This window comes from Enhydra lutris, unplaced genomic scaffold (assembly GCF_002288905.1).
Source record: "Enhydra lutris kenyoni isolate GAN:26980312 unplaced genomic scaffold, ASM228890v2 scaffoldscaffold12, whole genome shotgun sequence".
NCBI classification, from domain to species: Eukaryota; Metazoa; Chordata; class Mammalia; order Carnivora; family Mustelidae; genus Enhydra; species Enhydra lutris.
Window position 1 is genome coordinate 45,769,241 of NW_019154096.1, and position 14,920 is coordinate 45,784,160.

General features: G+C 42.2%; 1 protein-coding gene across 10 annotated transcripts in view; it reads right to left on the reverse strand.

Moving 5' to 3' along the window:
- Positions 1-2,810: 2,810 nt before the first annotated feature.
- Positions 2,811-14,920, reverse strand: part of LOC111145121 (cytoplasmic polyadenylation element binding protein 3) — a 148,808-nt gene continuing 136,698 nt past the window's right edge. For all 10 annotated transcript variants that reach the window (XM_022499780.1, XM_022499783.1, XM_022499782.1 and 7 more), the window contains one exon: positions 2,811-3,038. In XM_022499780.1, coding sequence (XP_022355488.1) covers positions 2,811-3,038 — 228 coding nt within the window. The remainder of the gene's footprint in view (positions 3,039-14,920) is intronic.

Consider the following 14,920-nt stretch of genomic DNA (forward strand, 5'->3'; position numbering starts at 1 on the left):
TAATATAACATTAACAACTTGGGGGCACATTTATTTACAAAACAAAAGGGAACATGTTATAATTTAATAAACTAAAAAAGTTCTCTTTAAAAAAATACAAACAGAAGAACTCTTTCACAATCCTGGTCAGTCGTGCACAATCAACGCTTGATTATAAATATACAAATGAAGGGAAAGTCGTTTCCACCATCTATCCACAACTTTCAGCACCAAAGGGAGTTTATTCTTTATTCTTTGTAACCTATTCTTCGTGACCATGGTTTTCACCTCCACATCAGCTTCCCGCTGTACAAGCTTCCAGCTTTTTTTTTTTTTTTTAATCTCAGTGTTGTTTTAGTACATGAAAGAGGGGTGCTTCTTCAAAAAGTTTTGCTTCTTTCACATAATTAGGTAGATTTCTGTAGGTTAGATATGATCTTTAATATTATAGTTATAAAGCTCTAACTTCTTCATTTTCAAAAAACACAAATAAGCATGAAAAAAATAAAGTTACCCATCTGTTAAATCATTTTTTCTTGCAGAATTAAATTAATATATATTTTTCTGAATAAACTTACTTAGAAAATATCATTTTCTTTCCTATATTTCAAAATTGAGGTATTGCAAAAGATCATGTCAGTCAGAAAGCATGCCTTTTTCCTTAAAAGCAAACAAAAAAATCTTCAGCCAACTTTTGAAAACTGTCTAGAATACAAAAAGTAGTAGTGCATAACAAAATTTCTTGTACAGATGAAAAAAACCACAAACATAGAAAAAAAAACCAAACAGAAAACCACAGCTGGGCTGGAAAAAAGCAATTATTACCAAAAAGCCCAGAGGTAACCTCAAAGGGGGGGGGGGGTATTCTAATAAGCATTTTTAATCCAGTAAAAAACTATGTTGTTTTTTCCTTTTTGAAAAAAAACTATAGTTTGAGAGCTGGCAATTGCAACTAAACACTGGAGAAACAAAACAAAACAAAACAAAACAAAAACAAGCAGTCTTATTAACTTAAGAGACAGGACAAGGACATCATAGCACATAAAAAACAGCGACTTAAATCTATTCTGCAGTGTCATATCCAGTCAGATTGTCCCCAGAATTCCAAAACATAGGAAGAAGATTAAAAAAAAAAAAAAAAGATTTACATAGTCTCACAATCATTGTGTGTGTTTATATATTACTATCTGCAGCCCAAGAGTGAATGCTAAAAAATGTCCACGGTAGTTCTAGCAGGTCTTAGTTCTATTCAAGCTTTACAGGATAAATCCAGGGAATTAAGTAGTTAAATTTCTCACCCAGACAACCAGCCCTGCCCAGGCCATCTTGTTTTGGATAGACATTTCTTTAGCATCACCGCCACGCAACTTTCTTAAAATGTGCCTAATTTGTCAATCTGACAACTTATCTCTATATACTGTATATATTCCTAGTGTCTGTAAGCTAAGATGAGCTCTTTGGTTTTCTGGACAAGGTCTGAAGCTATGTAAAATGGTGCAAGCACTAGGAGATTGTAGCTAAGAGCTCATGTGTTAGTTAATAATATACCAGTTATGAACTGTCAAGTTCGTTAATGTCTGACACAGAGGCTTTAAACAGTTAAGTTTGATCACAGTTAGACATAATCACTTTACTATATAAAATAAATTGCACAATATATAACAGAGCACCGCAAAGTACTTCATCTACCATCCACAAATTTGCTTTAAGAATATCCTACACCTAGGTTTTATATTGGTTGTAATATAGGTCATTCTGTTAGGGGCTCTTCCTAATGTCAGAAGCATTCCATTTATTGAGGCATGCCTTCCTCCAGTCAATTACCAATTCTTTGAGTGAAAAAAACTCTTTTAAAAAAATCAGTATTTTATAGCTTATATAGATTCTTAATTTGTGCATTGTGGGAAGGTTTTATACTAGACATCGGATATAAAATTTATTGCATGCAGCAACCTGATTAAGTAAACATGCAGTCAGAAATAGTGACCTTCCGTTGAAGCTTTCTGTAGTCTATTCTGATCTCCTTTCGGCAGCTGATTCTATCCCTAAATCACAAACGTGTGTTGTTGGGTTTCTTTAAATTGATACCTTAGCCTGAAGAGAGTATTATGGTATTAATAATACCATCTTAATAGCAGCAAAAGCTATTGCAGCATAAATTTACATAACACTAAAAGATCTAACCAAAATCCTCAGCAAAACAAAAATCAAACATGAAGGGAAAATAAAGATTCAGCTTATGAGGTATCCTTACATGTCAAAATAGAAAACTAAAGGCCTATTTTCATTAAGGGTTACCCTTACTCTAAATGACCCCAACTAATGATCGCTGAACTGTTGTGAAGTTTTTGCTACATCTGCCGCCTACTCACGAGTATTACCTTTGGTAAGTCTTCTCCTAGGGGCGACTCTCTAAGTTTCTGAAAATAAGTGCATGCTCCAGTTCAAAAACAATCGGAACAACAACAACAACAACAACAACACAACAACAACAAACAAAAAAATCACAGACATCCACCTGATGGCCGCTGCTGAGAATGGCAGTCTACGAGTGACAAATCAGGTGTAAGAAATGAAGGTACCAAGCAGACAAAGGTGTGAATCAAAGTGCAAATCAGTACCGTTATACACTCTGCAATTTTGCATTATACTGGACACTGAGTTCAGTAATATGACTGTAAATTATAGTAATAATAAAAAGACCCATTTCTTCTTTAAAAATCGAGAACGAATGCACAGATTTCCAGAACACTGTAAGCCCTGAGGCAGTGCCCTCTCTTTTTCCCTCCTTGTTATCTACTCCAGTACTTGTGGCTGGGTCTGCCCTGGGCTCAGCTCCAGCGGAACGGGACGTGCCGAGGGCGGTCGCCTCCCTCCTTCACCAGCGGTTTGTGGAACTCCCGCCCGGCGCGGGAATGTATGCTCGCCCAGCAGTATTCACAGTAATACTGCAGACACGTGACGTTGGCACAGAAGAACGGGGCAAACTTCCCACCACAGCGCGTGCCCTGGCACTCGTCACACATCTGATCGTCCAGCACGTATGGCTTCACTTCCACCTGGACCCAGAGAGGAAAGACAGGAAAACATGTTTAGCAAAGCTTCCTAACGTTTCTTCCCTTGAGGCCTTATAGTAGAGCTAAATGACAGGTGTCGGGCAGACAGAGGCGTGAGTCAAAGCACAAATCAGGGCTCTGGAACTGCTCCATTTACAGGTGGTGTGATCACAGGCAAATTCCTAACCTCCCTCTGTGCTTCTGTTGGCTCTGCGGGTCTGTAAAGTGCGTATAATTTATACACAGATGTGCACACATACTTGCCTATCTGTAAAATGGGGACAACAACGTCCACCTCCAAGGCTGCTGGGGAGGATTAAGAGAGGCAGGGCGTGTAGAAGCACCTGAGCGGAATCCCAAAGGCCAGGCAGCCCCTGGCCGGGTGGGGTGAGAGAGAGCGTGGGTCAGGGAGAGGAGGCAGCGGGGACAAAGTCCGCAGGCAGGCAAAAGCAGGGCATGTAGGTGGGGAACGGTGTGACGCGAGCCAGGCCCGAGGGGAAGAATCACGCTGGCTGGCCAGACAGGCTGAGATGTGACACCACGGTGAGGCTCTGGGCCTCCGCGTTTCAGTGACAAGGCTTCCAAAAGTCTATTATCTATTATTCCAAAAGTCTATGTTAAAAGTATATTATTACTGGGATAATAATAACAACAACAACAACAACTGGGATAATAATAATAAATGCTAAGCTACTAATAATAATTGAGACTTTCTTATTTTTTGGACTTTATTGCCTTAATCTCCCCCTATAACTGGAAGCTTCACAGAGGAGAGCTTTTCCTCACAGCCCTTCGAGGGGGGCATTTCATAACTGAAACAAAGCAAAGCTGTGCATGTGGAAACCAAAAGCAAGGAAGAACAGAATTACCAGAGTTTTCCCCTCGTCCCCTTCCTAGAACCTCAGAAAAGGGACATTATTCATGTTTTCATCTTGAATGTTGGAAATTAGCATGAAGGTGGCAAGTCTGTGACCGGGCCCCTTCCCATGCAGCCCTCCAGAGCCGTTCTGGGGAAAAGCAACCATTGCGGCTAGAGAGACAAGGACCCGGGGCTTTTTGATAGGCCCGAACTCCTGGCGATTCAGGCTGCCTCTGGGTGCAGCCGGGAGGGTCTAGCCGGGCATGAGGCAGGGTTCAGGAGAGGGGCAGCAGGGTGGACAGCTTGGGGGGGGAGCAGGAAAGGGGGCCTACCTAGGATCAGACACTCAACTTTTCCTGGCTCTCCTCCCCTTTGGAAGGCCCCCCTGCTGGCCGCCTCCGGAGTTCTGTCTCTAGCCATGACTCCAGTCTATAGGACCATTGGCTAGCCGGGTACTCTGACTTGGAAGACCCGCCCGAGAAAACCTGTATCAGCTCTTGGCTACCCGGGGGGTAAAGGTCTTCACTCTGGCTCTAGTTCCCTTCTTCCAATTTCCTCCTCCTCAACCTGCGGCTTCCAAAAAAAAATCTCTTGCATCAATCTCTGCATCATAACTAGAACTGTTGTGGCTCTGGGGTCACCTGCCTGGGTTCATATCTAGGCCATGTTAGGAGCCGTGCAACCTTAGGCAAGTTTCTCTCAGGCAAGGCCACTCTGAGCCTGTGTCCTCATCTGTGCACTAGGGGAGAAGAATTCACACTTGACAGGGTTCCTAGGAGGATTAAATGAGTTAAAGAACAGAAAGCCTCGGAACAGGCTTGGCACAGCCTAAGCACGAAGCATGATTCAGATTCCGGCCGCGTCCCCTCCAGTCCAGGCCGTCCCGGGTGTGTTCAACACCGACGGCCTCCGTGCTGGCTTCCAAGCTCCAAGCTTTCCCCGGCTCATTCTCCCATGAACATGCTGACATTTCAACTCATCTACTTCTATGGTGTTCCTGGTCACAAGCCATTCCGATCCTCCGCAAGCCCAGCTGCCTCAGTGACAGGGCGCTCCCCGTCTCCCGTGACTCCGACACGAGCCACAGGCTGCGCCATGCGCCCCCGGCTCCCCGGCGGGGCCCCCGTTCACACTACATGGCCCCCACCTTTGCTTACACTTTCTTCCCACTTTCAATGCTCAGCCCACTCCGTTTTAGGTACTCAACAGGTCTTTCCTTTCTTTTTAACATAAAATTAACAATTTTAAAGTGACCATTCAGTGCCATTTAATACTCTCACTGCGCTAGACAGCCACCACCTCTATCTGGTCCCTGAACAGTTTCGTCCCCCAAAGGAGGCCCTGTGCCTACTACTAAGCAGTTATCCCCCCTCCCCAGCCCCTGTTAATGGCCAGCCCGCCTTCTCTCCCTCCGGATTTAGCTGTTCTAGATATTCTGTATGAATGGCATCACACAATATGTGACCTTTTGTGTCTGATTTCTTTCACTTATCATCATCATATGCTGTTCAATCCATGCTGTGGCCTGCAGCAGTATTTCATTCCTTTCCATGACTGAATAATATTCGTGTGTGTGCGTGAGAGACAGACAGAGACAGAGAGAAACGGACAGAGAGACACACACACATTTTATCTATCCATTGGTTCACTGATGGACACTGGTGGTTTCCACCTTTCAGCCACTGTGAATGATGCTGTTATGAACGCGTATGTGTATATATATTTGTCTGAATACCAGTTTTCAATTCTTTTGAGTATATACTTAGAAGGAGAACTTCTGGGCATGTGGCAATTCTGTGTTTAACTTTTTGAGGAACTGCCAAATTATTTTCCATAGAGACTGTACCATTTTTGGTAGAGTTCCAGCAAATTGGCAGAGTTCCAATGTCCCTACACACTCATCAAAACTTGCTGTTTTCCATTTTGTGACCTGCCATCCTAGGAGGTGTGAAGAGGTATTTCACTGTGGCTTGATTTGCATTTCTCTACAGACTAATGACATTGAGCATTTTTCATGTGCTTGCTGGCCACATGTAGATCTTCTTTGGAAAAAGGTCTATTCAGTATGTATGTATTAAGTGCTCTGGATTTGTTCACTTTAAAATGGTTAATTTTTTAGGACTCTAACTTCAATTAAAAAAAATTTAAGCTCTTAAAAAACTAGAGGGGGGAAAAACTCACATAACCATATTCTATTATAGTTATCATTTTTTATACCTAAACATAAGTAATTTTCTTAAAAAAATACCAAAAAGTCTCTCTGTGCTAAACTTGAATCTCCTTCATTGCTCTTTTCATATTTGTATTGTTTTAAAAACGGCTATTGCCGTTCCTGAAGTGAACAATCTCCTGCCCATCTTTAAATTGTCTTTTTGTTGTTGACTTGTAAAAGTTCTTTTTTTTTTTTTTTTTTAAAGATTTTATTTATTTATTTGTCAGAGAGAGAGAGAGAGCGAGAGTGAGCACAGGCAGATAGAGTGGCAGGCAGAGGCAGAGGGAGAAGCAGGCTCCCTGCTGAGCAAGGAGCCCGATGTGGGACTCGATCCCAGGACTCTGGGATCATGACCTGAGCCGAAGGCAGCCGCTTAACCAACTGAGCCACCCAGGCGTCCCTGCTAGATACTAGACTTCCATCAGACATATGATTTGCAAATATTTTCTAAGTTGTTTTACTTCATTGACAAGGTCCTTTGACGCACAAAAGTTTCATTTTGACAAAGTCCAAATTATCTATTTATTCTTTTGTTGCTCCTCCTTTTGATGTCATATCTAAGAATCCGCTACCAACCCAAGATCATAAAGATTTACCAGTTTTCTTCTAAGAATTTTCTGGTTTTAGCTCCTGTATTTAGGTTGATTTTTTTTTTTTTTTTTTTTAGATTTTATTTATTTATTTGACAGACAAAGATCACAAGTAGGCAGAGAGGTAGGCAGAGAGAGAGAGGAGGAAGCAGGTTCCCTGGCTGAGCAGAGAGCCCGATGCGGGGCTCGATCCCAGGACCCTGGGATCATGACCTGAGCCGAAGGCAGAGGCTTTAACCCACTGAGCCACCCAGGCGCCCCTTTAGGTTGATTTTTAATTAACGTTGTATATAGTGTGAGGCAGGGGTCTAATGTCAATCTTTTGCACGTGGATACTGAGTTACCCCAGCACCATTTGTTGAAGAGAACTCTTCTTTACCCATTGAATGGCAGCCTTGTAAAAAAAAATCAGTAACAGGCTTAGCCTTCCTTAACTATTTCAGTCCACAGGGATCTATTCCATCCTCCTTTGAGCTTAATACTCCATGGTGCTCCTCTGGCATTTCCTCTCTATAGTCCTTCCTTGTCAGCATCTCTCCCGAGCATCAAGTGACTTGATGATATCCTGGTCCAGAGAAGAAGGTGGTCTTCAGAGACTATGGCTCCTGGAGAAATGGAGCTACTGGCTTATGAGAATGTATCAACTTGGCCTGACCTCCTTGCATCTGAAGCCAAGAAAATAAAAATGGCGGGATGACTCCCCTCTGCCCTGAAGTTGGAGGACCACTGACAGACGCAGGGCCTTCAGGGAACAGCTTTCCCACCCCCAGGCCGCTGAAGACCACTTTGATTCTGCCACCAGGCAGAGCCTACACTCAGGGGACTCCAGCAACCAGATCAGAGCCTCAATAAGCCTAGATCAGAGAAGTAACTGGTCTGAACAATCAGAATTCACATTCAGTGAAAGAAAGCTGCTGGAGGAGAAAGACAATAGCCACTTATCATACATACAAATATCAAAAGAGCATGTAAGGAAATTCAAGTCTAGCACAAAGGACACACTCTGGTAATATAATTTTTAAAAAGGTTACTTTTGTTCAGGTATAAAAAAGGTATTGCGGTTGGGGCGCCTGGGTGGCTCAGTGGGTTAAAGCCTCTGCCTTCAGCTCAGGTCCTGATCTCAGGGTCCTGGGATCGAGCCCCGTATCTGGCTCTCTGCTCAGTGGGGAGCCTGCTTCCTGTCCTTTCTCTCTCTGCCTGCCTCTCTGCCTACTTGTGATTTCTGTCAAATAAATAAAATCTTTAAAAAAAAAAAAAGGTATTGCGGTTATATGGGTTTTTCTTTCCTCTTTTTTTTAAAGAGCTTAAATTAATTTTTTAAAAAGATTTTATTTATTTATTTGAGAGAGAGACAGAGTGTGAGCAGGAACAGGGGGAGCGGGAGGGAGAAGGAGACTCCCCGTTGAGCAGGGAGCCCAGTGTGGTGCTCAATCCCAGAACCCTGGGATCAAGACCTGAGCCAAAGGCAGATGCTTAACTGACTAAGCCACCCAGGCATCCCTTAGATTAATTTTTTTAATTGAGGTTAAGTCATAAAAAGTTAATCATTTTATTTATTTTTATAAAGATTTGAGAGGTAGAGACAAAGAGAGATGGAGTGGAGGGGCAGAGAAAGAGAAATCCTCAAGCAGACTTCCTGCCAAGCACAGAGCCCAACAGGGGGCTCGACCTCACAACCCTGAGATCATGACCTGAGCCAAAATCAAGAGTCAGACGCCTAACCAACGGAGCCATCCAGGCACCCCTGAGATGTTGTACTTGACTATCCAGGTTAATTCTGTTTTTCCCAATACACAGACATGCAGCTATTAAAATAAAAATGGGCTTCTCTGTTACCAATATACTACAACGCATGGAGACACTAACTTACGGGGATCATATTACTGATTTCCACTTCCATTTTTAAAGTCGAAATAGTACAGAGTCTTATGCAAAGCCAGTCATATCGTGGAATGGACGTTCTGTTTTAAAGGAATTTGCAGGTACAGGAGATGAAGACTTCCTGGAGAGACACCTGGATTCATCCCACACGCCTAAAGGCGATGACCATGCCCAAGGCTGCTGACAAACACGTGGAACTTACTGATGAACTGTGATAACCATTAAGGATAAGGAGGACTGATGTGGATAAGCAGCTGTAAGCTGGATAAAGGGAATGATATATTTAGACTGATATAAACAAAGAGAAAGCCATACCTAAACTATTCTCAATGCTGACACTGTTTTGCATCTAACAAGCTAGAGAGAATATTTCTGTCTGCAGTTTTTTTGATATCAGTCAACAAAATGACCTCCCAGTGTAAAAATGTAATGACCGAAGAGCTCTTGGTGGCAGAGGGGAGATACCTAGGGAGAACATAAACCATTCCCAGATCCAGAATTCCCTCTCCTTAGGCCTGAAAGGTTGTAGAAAAGAGGAGGGGGGCATTAGTCAAGGTTAAAGCTCAGTTTGAATAATGTACTAACTGTCCTCTTAAGGACAGCTAAAGAACGGGCCCTGCTGCAGCCTTCCCCATGGTGACAGGAACCACCGAATGAAGTCTGCCAGATATCCAGCCATCCCAAGCAGGTAAGGCATGCTCACAGGGGACTGGAAGTTGAGTAGAAGCAAAGATTTTAGGTAATTGAGTGAGAGTGGACAACTGAAGAAAGAGGCCAGGAGGTAATAATTTAATAGGGATAAATGGAGAGTCTTGCTCAAAAGTCAGGTAGGCCATTTCTTATCATCTGCAACAACACGCTTCCCAGAAAAACCATTTTATTTGGTGCACTAAAGCTTTTAAACATGATGTGCTCCTAATCTCCTTGGCATGTGTCACAGAGAACATCTATCAATGCCTAAAAACCACAGCAACCTCATTAGCATTCCCACCGAACACGGTGTCTTTACAGTTGCTAAAGCAGGCTCTCTACCAGCAGGCAATACAAAGATTGTTTAGACATAAATTTTTAGTTTTTCAACGGACCATGAACTGGAATCCTGCTGTTTAGAAAGCAGATGACAGATGCCTAAGGCAATTAAAGCAGCGATGCAAAAATGGCTTTTCCTTAGCAACAAAGTTATCCACAACCTTCCAGATATAGCAAATTCACAGTTACTTAATTTTAGAAGCAATCTGGGGGTAGATTAAAAGAAAAAAAAAACCATACAGGAAATGGTCTGAATTTTCTTTTTACCTTTCAAAGTATGGGACTTACTATTTTTCATATTCTTGAGTGTGAGGGAAAGAAAGGTTTTAAAGTTGTCCTTGTGCCTTTCCCACAGTTCAGAGCGTGCTTGTGTGTGCTTATATTGACACCTTTGCCATATGTTTCTGGAGTGCGGAGAGATCTGTGAGCACTCTGCTGCGTGAAACCAAGAAGGGCCAGCTGACAGTAGCCCACGCAATCCATGGATTCACCCCTAGTCTAGTTTTCTTCCACGCTGCTTGGGAATGGGGCGGGGGATGAGGATCTGAACCAGCTCCAAACCACGTTCTAGCTGAAGAGTGTACCGTGTGGAGAACAAAGGGTAAGAAAATCATGACTGCCGTGGCGTCACCACCCTCCCAGAATGCAGAGGGGCAGAGCACCCTGGCTCTGTCCACTCACTGGCTATCACGGTCTTGCAGGCCTCAGTTTCCCCTACCCCATGAGAGGTGTGCACCAGCTCTTTCAAGTGAGAATCAGCACTCACCAACCAACTGCTAACTGACTAGTACTCTCAGACTTCTGGGGTTAAAGAACTTGAATGTCCTACTGAGATAACTACTTAGAAAAATGGGAGCGAGCCTTTTCCCATTAGTAGTCTCACAAACAGCCTCCATGCTCAAATACAAGCAGGAAAGAACAACATTTAATCATTCTAAAGAGTCTTCATATTAAGAATTATCCCAATTCCAAGAGAAAAGACATAAAAAGAGATAACAGGACAGGAGAGATCAAGGGTCAAGACTAGGAAGGAGAGACATGACAAAAAGGTTCCCCCTCTTCAGAAAAGAGGGACAGCTTTCTTTAGATGACCCAACTCCATTTAAAAAACTATTTCTAGCCAAAGGCTCTGAGGTCCACAGAGCTTCAAAATAAGCCCAGGAAGGATTAGTTCAGACAACATTTGAACTCACTTCTAGGTGCTGCTTCCTCTCAAAGGGTCCAATCAAACATAGCTCTGACTACAGCTGGGAAGTTTTCAAGCCATATCCAGCAGGGCCAAGAGCAGCAGCAGAAGAAAGGCTGGGCTGTCGGAGCCCAGGGCTAAGGCTGGCGGCAGAACTAGGCTGAGAACAGGCCATCAGAACCTGCACATCGCTTGCTATTGAGTCATCGTATATATTCCAGCTGGGGCTGAGGACAAAGCGTAGTATCATCAGCATTTCTGCTCATATGGTTACTGGGTCATATTATCTCTAAGCAGGCTAAAAATATAAAGCCTTTGATAGTCTGTAAAATTCAGGCCCAACATGTTTCTAGGGAAGAGAGAAAAAAAGATTAAATATGTGAAGTACTTGAAGTGCTTGCAAAGAAAGGTGCAATGGATAACATCTCATTAAATAAAAAATGGGTTATTCTGAAGTATGCTATTCAAAGCAAATATTAGGCGCTACAGCTTAGCTTTCACAATGTTCCTTAAATAAAAGTATCAGAAAGCCCCACATTAGCTAGCTAAAAGGCAGGCTCTCTGGTCCTCTGTGTTCAGCTAAAATGAAACAGTCAAGGGAATGTTATTTGTCAATGGTATATTGATATTAAAAGTACTGATTTCCTTTCTTTTTTTTTAAAGATTTTATTTATTTATCAGATAGAGATCACAAGTAGGCAGAGAGGTAGGCAGAGACAGGTGGGGGGAAGCAGGCTCCCTGCTGATCAGAAAGCCGGATGCAGGGCTTGATCCCAGGATGCTGGGATCATGACCTGAGCTGAAGGCAGAGGCTTTAACCCACTGAGCCACCCAGGCACCCCCTGATTTCCTTTCTTATATAGAGACTTGTATGTTACAGAGAGACACTAGATAATCTCAAGTAATCAAAAGACAAAGGACTCTAATTGCTAAAAGGAAATTCTTTTTTTTTTTTTTTTTAAAGATTTTATTTATTTATTTGACAGAGAGAGATCACAAGTAGACAGAGAGGCAGGCAGAGAGAGAGAGAGAGAGAGGGAAGCAGGCTCCCTGCTGAGCAGAGAGCCCGATGCGGGACTCGATCCCAGGACCCTGAGATCATGACCTGAGCCGAAGGCAGCGGCTTAACCCACTGAGCCACCCAGGCGCCCCTAAAAGGGAATTCTTGAGCACACCTTCAGTGTCCCACCACCAGCACGGCCGTGCTGTTGTTCTTCCCCTGCCTCACCCCAGCTCTCTGGAGACAGAAAATAGATGCCCAGCAACCCCACTTCCGGCTATTTATTCAAAACAACTGCAATCAGGCCCATGTCCACTGTAGCATTATTCACAACAGCCAAGATGTGGCAGCAACCTGAGTGTCCACAGACCAATGAACGATAAAGAAAATGGGCTCTATCGGGGCACCTGGGTAGCTCAGTGGGTTAGGCCTCTGCCTTCAGCTCAGGTCATGACCTCAGAGTCCTGGGATCGAGCCCTGCATTGGGAATCTCTGCTCAGCGGGGAGCCTGCTTCTCCCTCTCTCTCTGCCTGCTTCTCTGCCTAGTTGTGATCTCTCTCTATCAAATAAATAAATAAATCTTTAAAAAAAAAAGAAAAGAAAAAGAAAATGGCTCTATCAACATACAGTGGGATATCATTCAGTCTTAGAAAAGAAGGAGGTCCTGACACCCATAACAACATGGATGAACCTTCAGGACATTACGCAAAGTGCAGTAAGTCAAACACAGAAGGACGAGTGCTGCAGGAATCCATTTGTGTTTCCAGGTAGTTGCGATATAAGCATCTTTGCCCCAAGGATTTTTGCTAAAAAGTTTTTTGTTGAGTAACTAATTGGCCATGAGGTAATTTCATTGTAAAAAATAAAATCACGAGACACTAAAGAGGAACACTCATTAAGAAGGACATAAGGAAACATGAACATGGTAACAAAATTAAAATGACTTTATTATGAAATACAAAATATTTGAATACATTCAAAATGTGTAGTGCAAATATGTGGCAATACTGCATAAGTAACTGATTTTATTTTGTGGATTATACCTAAGCACTTGTCTTCAAAGACTTTTGCTCAGAGTATTAAATCTTTTTTTCTTTTTGCTTGTGGATTCATCTCATTTGGCATCACGCTTTTTCTTTTTTTCCACTGAAATTCTTTCCTTCATTAGGAAAGGCTATCAGTTTCCAGATACTAGGATGCATATTTGTGAGTGAGCATCGTATTGCTCTGTGAAAGCCTGGCGTGTTGTCACATGTCCACTGACAAACGTCCCAAAGTTCTATGGGAAGTGTGAGTTCAAAACTGTGTCACTGTGCAGACCATCAGGAGGGCTAAGATCTATGTAACATAAAGACGGGAGTACTGCGTCAATGGAGAAGTGAAACCCAACGTTCAACCAGCTGATCAAACCAAACTGCCAACCAATTATTTTTTTTATCTTTTAGGGCGAAATTGCCTTATGGCCAATTAGTTATGTGGTGAAAATGCTTGTGGCAAAAATAACTACAGTAAAGATGCTTATAGAGGAAAAACTGGACACGTCCATTTATATGAAGATCTAAAGTAGTAAATGCATAGAAAGCAGGAAGTCGAATGTTGGTTGCCAGGGCTGGGGACGGGGGAAAGTAGCGAGCTGCCGTTCAAAGGGTATCAGCTTTCAGTTATGCAAGATGAAAACCTTTTAGAGATCTGCTGTAGAACACTGTGCTTATAGTTAACAACACTCTACTGTACACTTAGAAACTATTAAGAGGGTAGATCTCACGTGCCTTTTCACCACAATAAGAAAAAGAAAAGAAAATATATGATGGGTAGGACACACTTGGGGAAAGGGGATTAAGGAAAGGAAAAACAATCACTACTTATTAAAAAGAGAACTACCCATAAGCCAGTAATTACATACTAGGTATTTGCCCAGGGGATACAAAAATACAGATTCAAAGGGGTAAATGTACCCTGATGATTATAGCAGCACCAAACTATGGAACGAGCCCAAATGTCCATCGACTGATGAATGGATAAAGAAAATGTGGCATATATACACAAAGGAGTATTATTCAGCCATCAAAAAGAATGAAATCTTGCCATTTGCAGTGATGTTGATGGAACTACAGGGTATTACACTAAGTGAAATAAGTCAGTCAGAGAAAGGCAAATACCATATGACTTGACTCATATATGGAATTTAAGAAACAAAACAGATAAATATATGGGAAGGGGGAAAAGAAAAAAAGGAGAGAAGGAAACAAGCCATAAGAGACTCTAAACAATAGGGGACAAACTGAGAGTTGCTGGAGGGGAGGATGGGAGATGGGCTTAATTGGTGATGGGGATTAAGGAGAGCACTTGTGATAAGCACTGGGTGCTGTATGTAAGTGATGAATCACTAAATTCTACTCCTGAAAACAATATAACACTAATGTTAACTAACTAGAATTTAAATAAAAATTTGAAACAACAAAACCCCAAACCACCACTACATACCTATTAAATTTCTGAATTTGAGCATGAAGAAGCTGAAAACACAGTATTTTTCTCAAGTGGGTTCCCTAAAACATTATTCCCAAGAGATAACAAATTTCAGAAGAGTTCCATGATCAAAAAATTTGTGAAAAACTGCATATTGTTTCCTTCTTGCATTTTCACAATGAAGATTGGTACATAAAAGATTCTAAGAAGTCCTAGAATAAACTTACCTATTTAACATTCTTAGCATTTCCAAACTCACTTGACTTAGAAAAAAACTTTTTAAAAAATAAAATAGATATTAAAATCAAAAGGGGCTCATATTTTACAGAGAACCATTTAGGAAATGGTGATTTAGCGGAACTAATTTTAGGGACAGATTTTGAGGCAGGCCCGACCTGCCTACTGAGAGCTCCTTCTCCTGTTTCAAAAACTGAGATAACCAACCAATGTTACCCCTGTCTTGCCTGACATATTTAACCCCTTTTATCATGTGAAATTCTTTAAAAAAAAAATATTTTATTTATTTATTTGACAGAGAGAGAGAGAGATCACAAGTAGGCAGAGAGTCAGGCAGAAAGAGAGGGGGAAGCAGGCTCCCCGCTGAGCAGAGAGCCTGATGTGGGGCTCAATCCCAGGACCCTGAGATCATGACCCAAGCC